This window comes from Sapajus apella, unplaced genomic scaffold (assembly GCF_009761245.1).
Source record: "Sapajus apella isolate SASKATOON/1434 unplaced genomic scaffold, GSC_monkey_1.0 scaffold86, whole genome shotgun sequence".
NCBI lineage: Eukaryota > Metazoa > Chordata > Mammalia > Primates > Cebidae > Sapajus > Sapajus apella.
This window is the reverse complement of record NW_022437026.1, coordinates 8,263,590-8,280,773: the sequence shown is the minus strand read 5'-3', so window position 1 is coordinate 8,280,773 and position 17,184 is coordinate 8,263,590. Positions and strand designations below refer to the sequence as shown.

Below are 17,184 nucleotides of genomic sequence, written 5' to 3'. Positions count from 1 at the left end.
CTGCCGGTGCTCCGCCCCTGCCCCGCGCTTGACTGACGCCAATGAGAAGCGCTCCTTAGGCAATTGATGGTTGAAACAACCAATCCCACCCCTCCAGGGCGGGAGCGCACGTAGAGCAGCTAGGTGGGCTCCCGAGTTGCCACTGCTCCGGCTCCGAGACCCCCTGCAGTCCCTTTGCGTGCCTTCTATTGAAGATCAGGAACTGACGGCTGTTTTAAATCTCTCAATTCCAGAAAGTTTTCTGGAGACCTGTCTAGTCGGAAAGTCGAGGGGCAGTTGTCTTGGTATTTGAAAAGGGGGTATCCGACGAGGCGGAGCTCGAGGGGGTTGTGTCGAGTGATTGATAAATCTGTCAACCAATAAGGCTACTCTCTCTCGCCTCAGGAAAACCATCACAACTCCAGCTGGATGTGTGCATAATAGTGTAATCATGATTCTATTTTGTTTAATAAAATAATTCATTCTTGAGACTAGAGGTCTCGAAAGCGAAGATTGGCCCTCCTCAGTCTCACCACGGACGGTTCGCAGGCCGATGCTGAAGTCCCCTTATCAAGGAGGCGTCACCCCTGGGCAAGTTCAGCATCACTCAATTGACCCCTACAGTCAGCATGATAGACGTTCTCCCAGACCAATAGCTTTCTGGCTCGGGGCGGGTCTTATATGGAGGGCCTATGAGATCTACGTCGGCTGAGCCAATAGGATCAGGGCAGGGGGCGTGGCGGGAAGTTTGAAACTTGTAACCTCGGGAGTTGAGCCACGAGCTGTTGTGCACCCAGAGGTGGAATTAGGGCCCGGTAAGTGATTTGAATAATTTCATAAATAAGGTAGAGGGCTCGGCAGGCCCAGAATGAGCCATTTGGTCAGCTGCAGCAGTCATTAACCCCGCAGAGGCTTCTGGTCTCCCGCCAGGAGCTTCCTCTACTGGACACTGGGAAGATAGGGTGGTTTAGGGTCGAAGGTCCGACGTGGTCGGGATAAGCGCTGAGACCTGAGTCACTTCTTACAGGCATTCCCTCCTTGTCCCAGGCCGGGCCTTGCCCCCACCCTGCAACTCCTGGTTGAGATGGGCTCAGCCAAGAGCGTCCCAGTCACCCCAGCGCGACCTCCGCCGCACAACAAGCATCTGGCTCGAGTGGCGGACCCCCGTTCACCTAGTGCTGGCATCCTGCGCACTCCCATCCAGGTACTCTGGGCCAGAGTGGGAAAGGCAGAAAATGTCTGAATTCTTGCGCCTCTTCTAACCTGATTTTGAGAAAGCCCTCCTGCCCCCACCCTTGTCCTGGCCTTATTTTCTGCATTCTCAATCTGTTTGGGGTAGGCTGGCTATCTGAGGGCCTTGACAATTCCTTTTTGGAATATGGTGAGGAGAGGAGAGAAGAGTCAGGGCCCAGACTTTTTCTAGCCTATGGTCCTAACAGGTGGAGAGCTCTCCACAGCCAGGCCTAGCAGCAGGGGAGCAACTGGAGGATCTTAAACCTGCCCAGGACTCAGATCCCCGTTCTCCTACTCTTGGTATTGCACGGACACCTATGAAGACCAGCACGGGAGGTAAGTGTTGGGCCCAGGGAATGCTGATGAAGCTGTACTCTATCCTTGGGTAGGGTCCATGAAGGGTCTCCATCCTCGGACCCATCACACTCTTATCTCATTTTTTTGTTCCCAGGCTGGGTGTGGTGGCTCATGCCTGTAATCCCAGCACTTTGGAAGGCTGAGGTGGTCAGATCACTTGAGCCCAGGAGTTCAAGACCAGCCTGGGCAACATGGCAAAACCCCATCTCTACAAAAAAAAAACAAAAAGCACGGTGGTATGGGCCTGTTATCCCAGCTACTCAGGAAGCTGAGGTGGGAGGATTGCTTGAGCCCAAGAAGTCAAGGCTGCAGTGAGCTATGATTACACCACTGCGGTCCAGCCTGGGGGACAGAGCAAGCCCCATCTCAAAAAAAAAAAAATTGCTCCCTTTCACCTTGCTTTCCTGATTTCTCTCTTCCCACTTGCTCACCCACCTAGGCATGAGTCCTAAGGTTCCCGTATCTTTTGTTCTTTGCTGAATGATGTGTATCAGAAGGTCACTGTTCACTTCACTTCCTTCCTCTAGACCCTCCAAGCCCACTGGTGAAAGAGCTGAGTGAAGTATTTGAAACTGAAGACTCTAAATCGAATCTTCCCCCAGAGCCTCTTCTGTCCCTGGAGGCACCTTTATCTTCTGAGTTGGACTTGCCTCTGGGTACCCACTTATCTGTTGAGGAACATATGCCACCTCGGAACCAGACTGAGTTCTCCTCCAAACAGGTGTTTTCCAAGGAGGAAGCAAGACAGCCCACAGAAACCCCTGTGGCCAGCCAGAGCTCGGACAAGCCCTCAAGGGACCCTGAGACTCCCAGATCTTCAGGTACAGAATCTAAAGGCAACATGTAGGGAAGATAAGCCCGGATAATGTCCATGGGTGAGTGTGGGAAGAATAAACTGTAAGCCCTAGTTTTGGGTCCTTGCTTTAATTCCTTACCCACCCCAGGTTCTATGCGCAATAGATGGAAATCAAACAGCAGCAAGGCACTGGGGCGATCCCCGCTCACCATCCTGCAGGATGACAACTCCCCTGGCACCCTGACACCACGACAGGTAAAGGAAGAGAAGGTAAAAGCTGTTAGTAGGATATCCAGTGTAGTGGCTGGGAGACCCCTTTTTTTTTTTTTTTTTTTTTTTTTTTGAGATGGAGTTTTGCTCTTACGGCCCAGGCTGGAGTGCATGGCGTGATCTCAGCTCACTGCAACCTCCGCGGCCCAGGTTCAAGTGACTGTCCTGCCTCAGCCTCCTGAGTAGCTAGGATTGCCCGGACTTGGGATTACAGGCACACGCCACCACGCCCGGCTAATTTTTGTATTTTTAGTGGAGACAGGGTTTCACCATGTTGGTCAGGCTGGTCTCGAACTCCTGACCTCAGGTGATCTGCCAGCCTCAGCCTCCCAAAGTGCTGGGATTACAGGCGTCAGCCACTGCACCCAGCTGGGAAACCCTTTTACCCAGATCTTCCCGCTCCTGAATAGCAACACCCCCCGCCAACTTATATACGGCCTTTTGCAGGGTAAACGGCCTTCACCCCTAAGTGAAAATGTTAGTGAACTAAAGGAAGGAGCCATTCTTGGAACTGGACGACTTCTGAAAACTGGAGGACGAGCATGGGAGCAAGGCCAGGACCATGACAAGGAAAATCAGCACTTTCCCTTAGTGGAGAGCTAGGCCCTGCATGGCCCCAGCAATGCAGTCACCCAGGGCCTGGTGATACGTGTCCTCTCACCCCTTCTTTCCCAGGGATACTGAGGAAAGCTTGTTTTCTTAGACTCCTCCTCAACTGCCAAACTAGGACTAAGAGCTTTGTTGGGCTTTCTTTGTGTCTTGTGTGTTTCTTGTATATTAAAGGAAGTAATTTTAAATGATACTTTAAAAAGGTATATCTAAACTTTGCATTGAGTCTTCTGTGTATAGAATGGCAGCCTAGAGAGCTTGTGTTCCCTGGCCTGAGTCCACTGGTGCGCTCAGCCTCCTCTCACACCTCGCTTAAACCGCAGTGTCCCCGTGGCCCTGCCGCCCTTTCCTCCTGCCCGCCCTAGGTGTTTGCCTCTAGAGCTTTAGCTGTCACTTCCCTACATTCTGGTAACTTCCAGGTCTCTCTGTCTAACCTGACCATAAGTTCTTCAACATCAGTTTGTCTAAAACTGAATTTATGCTCTTCCTCCAAAAGCTATTCCTCATTCCCTCTTCCCTCTCCTTATGAATGACAGCATTATCTACCTAGCTGCCAAACCCAGACCTTGGCCATTATCTTGAATCCTTCCCTCCCAATATCCTATATCCTAGCTCTTGGTCAGTAAACTCTGGTGATTCCATGTTTTGTTTCTTCGTTTGTTTTTTAGAGGCAAGGTCTTTTTTTTTTTTTTTTTTTTTTTTTGAGAGAGAGGGTTTCTCTTTTTTTCCCCGCTGGAGTGCAATGGCGCGATCTCGGCTCACCGCAACCTCCGCCTCCTGGGTTCAGGCAATTCTCCTGCCTCAGCCTCCTGAGTAGCTGGGACTACAGGCACGCGCCACCATGCCCAGCTAATTTTTTGTATTTTTAGTAGAGACGGGGTTTCACCATGTTGACCAGGATGGTCTCGATCTCTTGACCTCGTGATCCACCCGCCTCGGCCTCCCAAAGTGCTGGGATTACAGGCTTGAGCCACCGCGCCCGGCCTAGAGGCAAGGTCTTGTTCTGTTATCCAGGCTAGAGTGCAGTGGCACGATCACAGCTCACTGCAGCCTCAACCTTCTGAGCTCAAGCGATCCTCCTGTCTCAGCCTCCCGAGTAGCTAGGCTTACAGGCAGGAACCACCATGCCTGGCAAATTTTTGTATTTTTTTTATAGAGATGGGGTCTTGCCATATTGCCCAGTCTGGTTTCAAACTTCTAGGCTCAAGTGTTCCATCTGCCTCAGCCTCCTAAAGTGCTGGGATTACAGACATGAGCCACCGTGCGCAGCCTTCCCAGCTAATTTTTACATTTTTTTTTTGTAGATACAGGGTCTCACTATGTTGCCCAGGCTTGTCTTGAACTGCAGGCCTCAAAAGATCCTCCTGCCTCAGCCAAGGCAGTGGGATTATGGGCATGAGCTACTGTTCTGGCTGATTCCATGTCTTTAATCTCTTTCTAATCCCTCCCCCTAACCCCTCTGTCCTATCACCCTCGAAGTTCTTGCAACCCGCCTCCCACCTTGTTTCCCTAGTGCCAGTCTTTCCTCCCTCCCTTTCATCAACCTACACTGCTTATTTCTGAAAGATCTGGAGCAATCTTTCTGAGAAGCATAACTGTGTTACTAGTCTGCTCAGAACTCCTCAGTGCCTTCCCATTGCCCTTAGGAAAAAGTCTGGACTCTCTGGTGTGGCATTCAGGACCTTTTATAATCTGATTCCTTCTCAATCTAACCCTCCCATACAAACACACACATAGGCACCACAGGCAGGCCATAGCAAACTGCTGCACACAAAGTCCCCCAGCCACCTGCTGAGTACCTTCTCCTCCTGATCCATCTCAGACTTCCTCCCATGAGCCCACAATCTGTCCAGTACCCAGCCTTTATCACAGCACCTGTAACACATGACTGCCCTTAAATGGGACCTTGGTCTTTTTGGAACAGAAGGGAGTGGAAGGCAAACATCACAGATGTACCAGGGTGCTACACTTTATTGCAGGTGTTTTAGGAGAGATAAAAAGGTAGAAAAAGGTGACAGCATGAGTAAGAGGACCAGGACCCTAATGGTGCCAGAGCCATAGTCACGGGGCCAAAGCCCTGTCCCACCCAGATCTGGACAAACGTAGTGGCTCTGGGGGAGTCCTGGGGCCTGCGGCCAAAGACAAGTCTGCTGTGCCTGTGAAGGGCTGGGGAGGGGCCAGTTGTCCTCTCTCATTAAGGGAGAGGCTGTGAGGACTGTGGGGAGGAAAGGCCATGGGAGCAGATGGGGCAGTTCTTTGCCCCTGTGTCCCTGATGCTGCCTCCCAAAGGCACAGTCCGCATGCTCCCCACTGCCCTCGAAGGAGAAAGCTTAGTGGGAATGGCACCTGGAATATAGAAGAGAACACCTGAATGTGATGGGGTCGGGGAGGGGCCGCTGAGCGTCTTCATTGCCTTTCACTTCCCTTTCTCCAGCCTCCTTAGTTCCAGACTTTGAGGAAGCTGTCCCAGGAACCTGTGGCCACAGCCATGCCATCAGCTGTGACTCCCAGGCAGCTGACCCTGTTGTCGTGGCCAGAGAGGATGCCTGAGGAAGAGGGAAAGGAGTCACCATGTCTCTCCAAGCTGATTTGGAAAGCAGTGTGTGCGTGTGTGCAGGTGTGTGTGTGTGTGTGTGTGTGTGTGTGTGTGTGTGTGCATGTGCGTGCTTGAGCATGCAAGGATCCTAGACTGGGTAGGCTGGGCTCAACCCTTGAAGAAGAAGGATGAGAGACTGAAAGAGGATTAGCCTTAGGGCAGGGGGTTCTCTGTCAAGAGCTTCAGTTGGGGGAGGGCTGGGATCAGACAGGGAAAGGCTCAAAGGATCTGTGTGCTATGAAAAAAACCAAGGGCACCTTGCAAAACAAGGCAATCCATTCATCCTATTTGTTTCCAGATGAAGAAACTGAGGCCCATGGAGAAGTGAGTTGTGCAAGGTCACTCAGAAAGTGAGCAACATAATTAGGATTTGGATTCTGCCTCCGGCCAGTGTTATCTTCATCAGCACCTGACCTCTTGGTAGAGAAGAAATCATCCTATCTGACCAGCTTCAGGATAGTCCTAGACGAGCCCTAGGCTGGAGTGAGGGCCCTCAGGCCACTCTAGATCTTGATTCTGCCTTGATTCCGTATTTCCCTGAGACTGTCTTGCCTCTCAGTGAATGCCCCTGAAATGCCAGGAACCCAGAACTGACTGGACAGTCAGAGTCCACACATCTCCTAAGGCAGGGAGCAGCCATGGCATTGGACAGTGAAGAGAGGCTGCTTAGAGCAACATTGAGGGAAGACAGTCCTAGGCTGGGAACGAAGGCGTACTGGATTCCAGGGGTAGAGTCACCCAGTGACAAGGGACAGCAGTAAGAGAGTTCGAAATGGGAGCCGATGAGGGGTACAGAATGGAGAGAGAGGGCTGGGGAGAATCCTTCCAGCTGAGGAAGCAGCAGCCAGGGCTGGCCCTTACCCACACGCTCGGACTTCATGGAGTCCCAGACATTGCAGTTGAAGTCATCATAGCCAGCGAATAGCAGGCGGCCACTGAGGGAGAAGGCCACGGACGTGATGCCACAGATGATGCTCTCGTGGGAATAGCAGATCAGCTCCTGGTCTGCCCGCAGGTCAAACAAGCGGCAGGAAGCATCATCTGAGCCCGTGCAGATGGCCTCTCCATTGGGGAAGAACTGAGGGCACAGGTGGCAAGTGGGTCAGGGATTAGACCTGGGCAGCCCACAGCCTCTCCTGCCCTCTGGCTCCCACCTGACAGCTCCAGGTCAAGCCGCTGCTCTCAGCCCCTCTGCCTGCCTGTCCTTGGCTTGGGGTGAGAAGCAGCCCTGCCGGCACCATGTGCCAGTGACTTCCCTATGCCCCTCGCCTGCTCTGCACTACAGCGCTGCAGGCAGGCATCATTTCCATGGCGCAGGCGAGAGTGCCAAGGCTTGCCTGTGATGACCTGGCTAGAAGGGCGGACGGAGGTTGTCCCAGACTCCTGTGGGCTGGATCAGGGTATGCAAGAACAGGGTCAAGTACAAACGCAAGGCCTGAATCTCACTGCGAGGAAATGTCAGATGAGCTCAACCGGAGGGAGGATCTACAAAAAACTGGCTTGGACTCTTCAAAAATGTCAATGACATAAAAGACAACGAAAGGTGGGAAAACAGTTCCAGTCTAAAGGTGGTGACTAAAAAGACACAGCAAGGAAATGCAATGCGTGTTTCTGGATTGGATCCTGGATAGGAAAAAAACAGCTATTTTGGACATTTTTGAGACAATTGGTGAAATTTGAATATAGACTGTAGGCTATAGTATTGTGTCAGTGTTAAGTTTCCTGATTTTAAGAATCATACTGTGATGATGTTACAGAAGGGCTTTGTTTTAGAAGTACTTAAGGGGTAAAGAAGCATGACATCTACAACCTACTTTCAAAGGACCCAGAAAGAAAATGTGTGTCTACATCTCTGTGTGTGTGTGTATCTATGGCTGTCTATTTCTCTATAGAGAGAAAATCATAAAGCAAACGTGATAGAATGGGCTGGGTACAGTGGCTCATGCCTGTAATCCCAATATTTTGGGAGGTGGAAGCAGGAGGGTCACTTGAGCTCAGAAGTTTGAGCTCAGCTTGGGCAACATAGTGGGAACCCATTTCTACAAAAAATCAAAACATTAGCCAAGTGTGATGGCATGCACCAGCTACTCAGGAGGCTGAGGTGGGAGGACTGCTTGAACCCTGGAGGTTGAGGCTGCAGTGAGCCACGACTGCACCACTGCACTCCAGACTGGGCGACAGAGCGAGAAAGACTCTGTTTCCAAACAAGGAAAGAAAGAAAGGGCTGGCCGGGCGTGGCGGCGCACGCCTGTAATCCCAGCACTTTGGAAGTCCGAGGTGGGCGGATCATGAGGTCAAGAGATCGAGACCACCCCGGCCAAGGTGGTAAAACCCTGTCTCTACTAAAAATACAAAAAATTAGCCGGGTGTGATGGCAAGCGCCTGTAATCCCAGCTACTCAGGAGGCTGAGGCAGGAGAATCACTTGAACCTGGGAGGTGGAGGCTGCAGTGAGCCGAGATTGCACCACTGCGCTCCAGAGATAGACTCTGTCTCAAGAAAAGAAAGAAAGAAAGAAAGGGCTAGGGAAGCTATGGGAGGGGCCGAGGACGTGTGTTGTACGTGTTGTGGGGAGTGTGGGGAAGGAGCTGGAGTGAAGCGGGGGTGGAGGTGCACTCACACAGATGGCGTTGATGTCCGACTCGTGGCCAGTGAAAGTCTGACGGCAGGTCCCCTCTCGCACATCCCAGAGCTTGGCGCTGGCATCACAAGCCCCGGAAATGAAGAGATTGAAGTCGGGAGACACAGCCAGGCTCATGCAGTCACCCGTGTGTCCCACAAATACAGTCTTCTGCTGCCCAGTCTCAATGTCCCACAAGGCACTGCCGAGAAGGAGGGAGGTCGTTAAGGAAAGGCCAGGCCAGGACCATGCCCAAGCCCTAGCACTGGCAACGTTCAGCCTCACCACGTGGTGTCCCCCGAGCTGGTCACAATATTGTTGTCATCCAAGAAGCGGCAGCAGGAGAGATAACCTGGAGGTGGTTAGAAGGACAGTGCCCTGGCTGCAGAGCCACAGCCCAGGAAAAACCCAGGGTTCTCTGAACCCCTCAAGGGGAGGAGAGAGTCTCTCCCTCACCTGTGTGAGCAGAAAGCTCCCGGCTGACCTTGACATTGCCCTCACGGGATTTGAGGCTGTAGATGGAACACATGTTGTCCAGCCCCCCACATGCCACAAAGTTCCCTGATGGGGCATAGGCACAGGTCATGACCCAGGAGGAGCGCAGAGGGATGGCGTGCACCTGCAGGGAGGATGGTTTGAGCAGAGACGGGACCCGAGCTGAGCTCCCAGCTGGGCAGAGGAGGGCAGGCATAGGGCCCCTAGGAAGGAGGCGGTGGTGGAGGCTTAGGAGGCAGGGCTGGTACCTTGTTGGTGGTGTAGCTGTCCCACACGATCAGCTTCCCATCTTGCGAGGCACTTACCAGCAGCCTGGGGACAGGGCATCTCATATCATGCAAGTCTCTCCTTCCTGCCATCCTCCCTCCCGCTCTCACCCTCCCACTCTCGGTTCCGCCCAACCTTCCCAAGACTCACTTGGAGTCAGTGGCCCAGTGCATGGCATAGATCTTGGCCAGGTGCCCCCTTAACGTCCGCCGTGTCCGCATCTGGACTCGTCCCACCACCTCTAGGCCAGACACCAGCTGCAGAGAGAGGGGCATTGAATATCAGGGTGAGCAGGCTGCATGCCCAGAGGTCTGCCACAGCCACTGATCTTTACAAGTTCCTGCTCTGTGCCAGGCTCTAGGTCAGGACCCTAGCCTTAGAGAAATAAGTCTCTGGCCTGAGTGTCTTAGACTGATGTGGGAAAGAGATGCCTGCATGGCCAGGGGTGTGTTGCTAAGTATTTAACAAGTATGTCTCCAGTGTCGGTGAGGAAGGTGGGAAGGTGATGTCTATGATATAAACATTTGCACTTTGGCCAAATTCAAGCTGCCAATGTGAGGTCACTGGAAACAGATTTGGGAAGAGATGTTCACAGTTGTCTCTCCTAAGCTGAGAGGAGCCTGCTGTCACCGCCCCCGCCCCCAATGCAGCATGGCTAGCTTTTTAACTGGATACCTGAGGCATCACCATGACCCTGAACTGCACCTCCTCTGCCCCTGGAGCGCTAACCAGATTCTAGACATAGGCTGGGGGTCCAGAGCGGACAGTTTGATTTGCCATTACTTGCTTTGCTACCTTTTCTTAAAATTAAAAACAATTTTTTTTACTAAGACAAGATGTCACTATGTTGCCCAGGCTGATCTCGAACACCTGAGCTCAAATGGTCCTTGCACATCAATCTCCCAGCCCTGGGATTACGGGCATGAACCACCGTGTCCAGCCTGCTCTGTTATCTCGGGCAAATTACTTCACCTCCCTGAGTCTGTTTCCTCAAGGTGTAAAATGAGGCTTATCATAGCACCTATTTTACAGAGATGTCATGAAACTTAAATGAAATTAGGTATTTATGCAGCTTAGCCCAGTCTCTGGCTCATAAAACGTGTTCACTATTAATATGTGCAATCCAATCTAAGATGCATCACTAAGAGAGAAAAGATGTTGCCAATTCTAATTGAAACAATCATCCATTGTTGAATGCATCTTGATTTCAGAGATGTCAAAAGGTGAAGAAATGTGCATCTTAGAATTGACAAAATACAGTATAGAAAACTAGCAACTAGAGTCTGCAGGGCCTTTATGATTTACAAAGTACTATCACCTCTTCATCTTCAAGGCCCTGGGAGGGGGGTGTACTGACTCTTGTTCTACTGACGAGAATAGGAACTGTGTCTGCGTCTTTCGCATCCAATATGGTGCCTGGCTCAGAGCAGGTCCCACTAAATGTTGGTTAAATAAATAAACTAGCAGCTTTCCTCACTCCAAGGACATGCTGTACTAAAGCTCCAAGCAACAGGCTATTGCTGGTCAGGAAGCTCCCTTCCCCTCCCCCCATGTCCTGCCCTCAGGGGGACAGGGGGGTCTCACCTCTGCCAGAGTAACGTCAGCACAGGCTTTCCTGGCATCCTGCAGGGAAAGCAGACATCAGGGGAGCAAAGGCAAGGTGGGGGTGGCGGGTGCAAGGGCCCCTGAGGCAGGTTGGGCTTGGGGCTCTGGGGTTTGGGGGTCTCAAATATGCAATCCAAGTTTAGAAAGTCTGTGGTCACTTCTACTCACTTAACAGCAAACCCAGCCCCCTCCCCGTGGGCCACACTCCCTCCTGTCCCCAGCTCTGTTTTCTGGGGCCCCAGTGGGAGGGCTCTGGAGTTACTGCAATCTGCTTCTTGAGCTGCTCCGCTTCCTGACGCAGTTGCTCCATCTCCCCCATGGCTGACCGGTCAAGGGGTAGCTCTGGCTCCTGCCAGGAACATGGGGTCGGTGTTGGGGAACCTCCACCAGGCTGTGATTCTGCCCTTCATGCCCACACCAGACTCCAAGACGCAGGGAAGTGACTGGGTGCCGACACCACCTCCCAGCTAGGCCCTCCAACTTTGGAGTCCTTCGCATCCAGCCCCAGCCTGCCTGCGCCCTCCCTGGGCCCCAGCCCAGGAGAGCAGAGCCCAGGCCAGCTCCCTCTTACTTGGGCTCTGGCTGGACCTCGGCCCGGTTTCCAGCTCCGGTTCCTGGGCGCCTCCTTACTCCCTCAGCTGCGACGCCCGCGTCCGCTCGTCACCTGCCCAGGCTCTGCTGCCAGAGGAGCTGGCCTGGCCTGGCCCCGACTGGCGGGGCGGGGGGGAGGTTGGGGGGGCCTGACAGGGAGGGGTAGGGCCAACCACAACGTCAGGCAAATGAAATCAGCTGGCAGGGGTGGGGGGAGAGGACAGGGAGGGAGGTGTGTGGCTTCCAGAGACTTGGGCCCAGCCTGGAGGAGGGCAGTCAGGAGTGCAGGGCCACAGAGAGGAGCAGCCCCCACCACAAGCCCTGAGAGAGGAGGGGTTGAAGGGGTGCCTCCCTGGTCGGTCTCTGCAGGCAGAGATAAGAGCATCAGGCCTCATGGGATTAGAGTAAAGCTGTGAGGATTAAGGGTTGGGGTTTTGGAGGGGTACAAAGGAGCAGAAGCAACTACAGCTCCAGTGCCCCCCACTGCCAGCCCCGGGCCCCCATCCATGGTGATGATCTTGGCAGTCAGGGCCCACTTAGCAACCCGACCAGGAGGCGGGATATAGGGTGATAGATGGCCCCATCGTCAATACCTCAAATTGTGCTCCTTAGCGCAGGGTGCTGGGGAGGAAGGTTTGGTATGAGAGGGTGCAGGCAGGAGCTGAGATTAGAAAGGACTGATCTGGATAATCCTTCTCCTCGACAAACCCCAACCAGCTGCCTCTGGGTCTGATCCTGTGGGGGGAGAAAGGTACAGGGACCCACAGAGAAGGATGGACAGGTCTGCCCCTGCTGTGGGTGGACAAAGGATTTCAAGTGGAAGGAAGCCCGGTGCCCTGCTCCCAGGCTGGGGTCTGGCCCCCTCCTTGGCCTCATGAGGCTTTGAAAACAGGAGTCAGAGAGGTCAGGCTGCCCTAAGTCTCAGCAAAGCTCAGAGAGGGAAGACAGGGCTTAGACTTGGAGGCCTAAGGAGCAGCTGTCAGGGGCTTGGGTCATTTGCATGAGGGGAGCAGGTGGCTGAGATTTCCCTGACAAATCACAGGCTCCAGGGGCCCCGCCTGTGGGAGGCCCAAAGATACCTGTCTCCTCCCAGGCCAGCCAGAGCCACCCCCACCTCCAGCCATTACAGAATCTGTGATACACTCGACTGGCCCCTGGCTGAGGGATCTTCACAACCTTTATTGCACAGTCTGGGAGAGGAGCAGGGTTATACTCCCAACCCCACCATCCTCTTCATTGAAAGCATCAGCCTCCTCCCCTGCCATTTCCGTTCAGGGAGGCACAGTGTCCCCCATCTGTCCAGGTCCCACAGCTGGGGCCAGTCCCGACTCCCCAGGCCTGGTGAGCTCCAGGTTAGCCTGTGCATTGTCCTCTGAGTCTAGGCCCTTGTGGGTCCCCAAGATGGTGGGGGCGCAGGGACAGAGCACTTGCTGTTCTGCTCCTGATGTCACACGGGGGCTTCCTGTGGGTCCTGGCATCAAGATGGCCTTCCACAGGTCAAGTGGCCACATCCTCAAGGGGCTGGCTCAGCCTCTCACAGCTCCTCCCGAGCCCGAGGTGGCTTTCCAGCCTTGTCTCGGACCCCCTGGTGCCTGCGGCTAGGGGGTTCTGGGGAAGGGTCTTTGCTGGGCATTTCTTCCTCTTCCTCTTCTTCCTCCTCCTCCTCTGACTCTTGCAGTAGCTCTTTGGCTTCCAGCCACTCCTGGGGTTGGGGAGGAGAGCATGGCCAGTTCCCTGCACCCACCTTCCCTGGGCCAGCTCAGCCCCTGCCCCTCACCAACCGTGAGCCTTCTCAGTGGCTGTCTGCCCACCCCTCACGCACCAGGAGAACCACCTCCCTTCCTACGCCACTCCTTACCTGCTCCCTGTGCTCAGGTGCCCACGTGTGCCACAGTGCCAGGGCACAGCGCCGTCCCCGAGTCACGGCCCACACCCCGTGGGGATTCTCCCCACCGGAGCTGAAGGCTACAAGGCGTCCACAGCGAGGACGCACCCGAGCCTGGGGGGATGAGGGCAGGTTCAGCTCCAGGGACTGGCTCTCTCAGAGAACTTGGCCCTCACTCCCTAGAGCAGGACGGGGACGGGGCACAGAGAGGGTCGGCTCTGTTGCTATCACTTTCCACTCCTTAATTGAGGGACTAACTCGGGGCAAATGAGAAATCAGCTTCAATTTGCAGAGCAAAAACGCCAGATTGAGGCGAGAGGAGTTGGGAACCAAAGGAAAAAGGGGTCTCCAAGCAGGGTCTTCTGTTGGTTCCTGATCCCCGGTACCCTGATTTCCCCCACCCTGCCCTTTAAACCCGTGGTGTGAGGCAATCTGGGGGTGTGCATCCAGTACCAGACTTTATGTAGAAGGGGATAGGATCTCGGAGGCATTTTCACACCCCATGCCCAGATGAAAAGTCACCGCCCCTCTCCTCCTACCCAGTCCTAGCCCCTGGTATCTAGAAATTTCCCAACTAACACTCATTATTTGCTTATTATTACCAGGCGCTGCTTTGTTCTTTTAGGTATATTACCTAAATTACTTCCAACAATGACCCTTTAAAACAGGTACTGTTATTATCACCCCAATTTAGGAAACTAAACTTCAGAAACGTTAAGACTCGGAGCCCCAGTCGAGGTGGCCCTGGTATCTATGCTGCCAGCCACTGTGCTCATCTCGCTGCTAGGAGGAAGGACTATTTCAAGTTCCCCAAATCCCGAGAATGGGGCCATGGAGTCCTGGAGGCACCTGCAGGCTGTGCTTCATTCACCCTTCTCCAGGAGGTGAGTGAACACTGAAGGCAGGGTGGGTGGGGCCACTTAGAGACCTAGCTTCGGAGGAAGCACCAGGAGGGCTGGGGAGGCAGGGAAGTAAAAGGGTTAAAAGCCCAGGCCATTTCCCTGCATTTGCCTCTGGAGCCTTCTGTTTTGAATCCTGACCCCACACCTGGGTCCTCTGTCACACCGTCACACCCCCTACTCCACGCACCGTGACAGTGAGGGCGTTGGGCTCCGTGAAGAACAGGTCCCCACCCTGGAAGTCATCGTTGAGGTAGAGGAGTCCACTGGGGAAGGAAGAAGGCAACAGGCAGTGAGACCCCAACCCAGGCCCAGGCCTTTGTCTGCCCACCTGCCTGACCCCTAGAGGAGATGCCCACCTGTAGTCCCGATAGGTGTAGGCTGGGGGCTCCCGCCAGCACTCTCCGGTGTCGGGGTCCAGGACACAGTTGTCTGCGTGCACTGGGTGACTCAGGTCCATGCGCTGCTCTTGCTCTCCTAGGACACAAAGGGGTCTGGGGGTACCTCTGTGTCCCTGTGCCCATCTGCCACCCTGTGGGATCATGCCATGCACATCCACCCTGGGGCTCTTGGCAGTGTCCTGGGGGCAGGGCCTGAGGTTGGAGAGGAGCAGTGGGGGTCCGTGTCATACCTTCTATGGCACTTCGGCACACCAGGTGGGTGAAGGACAGATGCAGGGGCCGTTCCGGGGAGAAGTAGGCCTGGGTCAAGGTCCGCACCCGCTCGCTCACCTCCAGAAGCAGCTTAGCACCCTGACTGCCTACCGTCCCAGACCGGGCCAGCTGCAGGTGGCGAAAGGCAGGGCAGACACGGAGGAAGGCAATGGGAGGGTGGTCTCGGCCCTCACTCCCACCCAATCTCCGCTGCTCTCCACCAGTGGGTTTGGAGTCTCAGCATCCAGCTCTGTCCATCAGCCCAAACTGCTCCTTCTATCTCTCCAGGCCAACAAGCCGGGCCCCAGCTCTCAGAACATCCCTTTTCTCCACTCTGGGCTAGGACTCAGGTAGTCTCAGTCCCAAGAAACCTCACTGCATCCCTGGGGCCCGGCTTCCTGCACAGCCTCTCCTCCAGGTCTGGGCATCAGACGGGCCCTGGGTGCCTCCTCTCACCTGTGCAGCCTTAAGCACTGTGAGCCCCTCGAAGCGTTCATGGGGGGTGTGAGGGGAGCGGCGACCACGATAGCCAGACCTGGCTCCAGCCCCAGCTGCATCCTAAATCGGGAGGAGTTTACCTGGAGTGACTCCCCCGACCCCTCACAGTCGCAGACCCCTCACAGTGGCGGGCCCGCAAGACCCTCCGTCCCGCCCTCCCACTCTCCAGAAGAAGCCAGACGTTTCCACAGTTCTGTTGTGGCTCCTCTTCCTGAGCTGCTGCTCTTTCTCAGACGTGCCCGTCACCACGGCTGCCCGACTGTCCCTCGCTGGTACAGGTTGGAATCCCGATTACCAAGGGGACTGTGGACAGAATTGAGGAGAGCTCCCTCCAGCAGTAAGGGGGCCTCTGAGAGGGGAGGGACAGCTGGGAAAGTGGGGCAGAGCTGGGAACTAGGCAGGAAGGGCTTGATCATTAATCCCTGATGAGCCAAGAATAGCGGAGTCTCTGGAAACAGGACCCTGACAGGAAGCTCCACAGTTAGGCCAGTTCCCGGCAGAAAGCTGACTGGCGGCAGGGAGACAGCATCAGCGGGCGATCCCTCTCTGACCTCTTCCCACCTGACATTCTCTCGGAGAAGCTGTGGACTCGGTGTCTCCACCACTCCTTGATACTGAGTCACAATTACCCAGTCACCTATGCGACTGCTCTTACTACCTGGGGGTCTCCTAATGTTTGGATGTCTACACTGGAATCATTCACTTTTCTGACACCCATTTTTTTTTCTTTTTTTTTTTTTCCTACTACGTAAAGCATATCTGAGCAGAGTGACACCCATTTTTTGTCCACTTTTTGAATCTGTTTAAGCACCACTCTCTAGTTACCTCTGCATATAAATCTCACTTCTGAGACACCACCTAGTCACCCAAGCCATCTAAAGTGTTTTTGTTTGTTTGTTTGCTTGTTTTGAGGCGGAGTTTGACTCTTGTTGCCCAGGCTGGAGTGCAATGGCGAGATCTCGTTCTCGGCTCACTGCAACCTCCACCTCCTCCCAGGTTCAAGCGATTCTCATGCTTCAGTCCCCGAGTAGCTGGGGGATTACAGGCATGTGCCACCATGCCTGGCTAATTTTGTAATTTTAGTAGAGATGGGGTTTCTCCACGTTGGTCAAGCTGGTCTTAAACTCCCGATCACAGGTGATCTGCCTGCCTCGGCTTCCCAAGGTGTGGGATTACAGGTGTGAGCCATCGTGCCCACCTGTTTGTTTGCTTTTGAGACAGGATCTTGCTCTGTTGCCCAGGCTGGAGTGCAGTGGTACAATCATAGCTCACTGCAATCTCCACCTCCCGGGCTCCAGAGATCTTCCCACCTCAGCCTCCCAAGCAGGTGGAATTACAAGTGTGTAGGCCCAGCTAATTTTCTGTACTTTTTGTAGAGACGGGTTTTACCAAGTTGCTCAGGCTGGTCTGAAACTCCTGAGTTCAAGCCATCCACCCACCTCAGCTTCCCAAAGTGCTGGGATTACCGAAGTGGATTACAACAGAAGCACTCCTCAATCACCCGGCTTTCCGTCTTCTCTCCCACTGCATTCTACACACTGCCACTAGGGGGATCTACCTGTTTTACAGGAGGTGACGCTGGACCCTGCACTTGGAGGTTCCGCAGGAATGCGAAAGTCAACCCCTCCTAAAATCCTTCAATAGCTGTCTACCATACACAAATAAAGTCCAGACTCCTTGGGAGGGCACAGAAGACCCTCACTGTCCCTGGGCATTCATGTCTTGGCTCTCTCCCTCTCCCCCTGTACTGCCTCTTGGTAACATACAGCCCAATGATTCTGCATTCTTCTTTTTTCTGAAATTTTTTTTTTTTTTTTTTTTTTTTTTTTTTT

The 17,184-nt window shown here is 53.9% G+C and overlaps 3 protein-coding genes across 5 annotated transcripts in view; 1 reads left to right on the top strand and 2 right to left on the bottom strand.

Moving 5' to 3' along the window:
* The first annotated feature begins 106 nt into the window (after positions 1 to 106).
* CDCA3 (cell division cycle associated 3) lies at positions 107 to 3,450 on the top strand. Of its 3 annotated transcripts, none has more exons than XM_032254638.1 (6): positions 107 to 794; positions 1,007 to 1,183; positions 1,419 to 1,548; positions 2,172 to 2,390; positions 2,514 to 2,620; positions 3,083 to 3,450. In XM_032254638.1, the coding sequence occupies exons 2-6, from the start codon at positions 1,064 to 1,066 to the stop codon at positions 3,236 to 3,238; spliced, it is 732 nt and encodes a 243-aa protein (XP_032110529.1). In that variant the 5' UTR covers positions 107 to 794; positions 1,007 to 1,063; the 3' UTR covers positions 3,239 to 3,450. The 3 variants fall into 3 exon arrangements, with proteins under 3 accessions (XP_032110529.1, XP_032110530.1, XP_032110528.1); XM_032254639.1 differs by having other exon boundaries at positions 2,097 to 2,390; positions 2,530 to 2,620; XM_032254637.1 differs by having other exon boundaries at positions 2,097 to 2,390.
* Positions 3,451 to 5,193: 1,743 nt separating this feature from the next.
* On the bottom strand, positions 5,194 to 11,873 carry GNB3 (G protein subunit beta 3). The gene is made up of 10 exons (XM_032254633.1): positions 11,398 to 11,873; positions 11,089 to 11,175; positions 10,806 to 10,844; positions 9,372 to 9,478; positions 9,203 to 9,266; positions 8,916 to 9,078; positions 8,745 to 8,811; positions 8,460 to 8,661; positions 6,702 to 6,918; positions 5,194 to 5,790 (listed from the first exon to the last, which is right to left on the bottom strand). Exons 2-10 carry the CDS (start codon positions 11,143 to 11,145, stop codon positions 5,684 to 5,686), a joined length of 1,023 nt encoding a protein of 340 aa, XP_032110524.1. The 5' UTR covers positions 11,146 to 11,175; positions 11,398 to 11,873; the 3' UTR covers positions 5,194 to 5,683.
* A 703-nt stretch (positions 11,874 to 12,576) lies between these two features.
* Positions 12,577 to 17,184, bottom strand: part of P3H3 (prolyl 3-hydroxylase 3) — a 12,768-nt gene continuing 8,160 nt past the window's right edge. The window contains 6 exon segments of the mRNA XM_032254630.1: positions 12,577 to 13,119; positions 13,276 to 13,416; positions 14,392 to 14,467; positions 14,561 to 14,678; positions 14,833 to 14,983; positions 15,311 to 15,412. Coding sequence (XP_032110521.1) covers positions 12,952 to 13,119; positions 13,276 to 13,416; positions 14,392 to 14,467; positions 14,561 to 14,678; positions 14,833 to 14,983; positions 15,311 to 15,412 — 756 coding nt within the window. The 3' untranslated portion in view covers positions 12,577 to 12,951.

Bases quoted from the DNA above. Each gene is read 5' to 3' on its own strand.
- GNB3 (XM_032254633.1), bottom strand. From the start codon at position 11,145: ATGGGGGAGATGGAGCAACTGCGTCAGGAAGCGGAGCAGCTCAAGAAG. The intron at 8,662-8,744 runs GTGAGGCTGAAC...CCTTCTCGGCAG, and splicing joins AGCTCGGGGGACACCACGTG to TGCCTTGTGGGACATTGAGA. The intron at 5,791-6,701 runs GTAAGGGCCAGC...CCTCTTCCTCAG, and splicing joins CATGAAGTCCGAGCGTGTGG to GCATCCTCTCTGGCCACGAC.
- CDCA3 (XM_032254637.1), top strand. From the start codon at position 1,064: ATGGGCTCAGCCAAGAGCGTCCCAGTCACCCCAGCGCGACCTCCGCCG. The intron at 1,184-1,418 runs GTACTCTGGGCC...TGGTCCTAACAG, and splicing joins TCCTGCGCACTCCCATCCAG to GTGGAGAGCTCTCCACAGCC. The intron at 2,391-2,513 runs GTACAGAATCTA...TACCCACCCCAG, and splicing joins TGAGACTCCCAGATCTTCAG to GTTCTATGCGCAATAGATGG.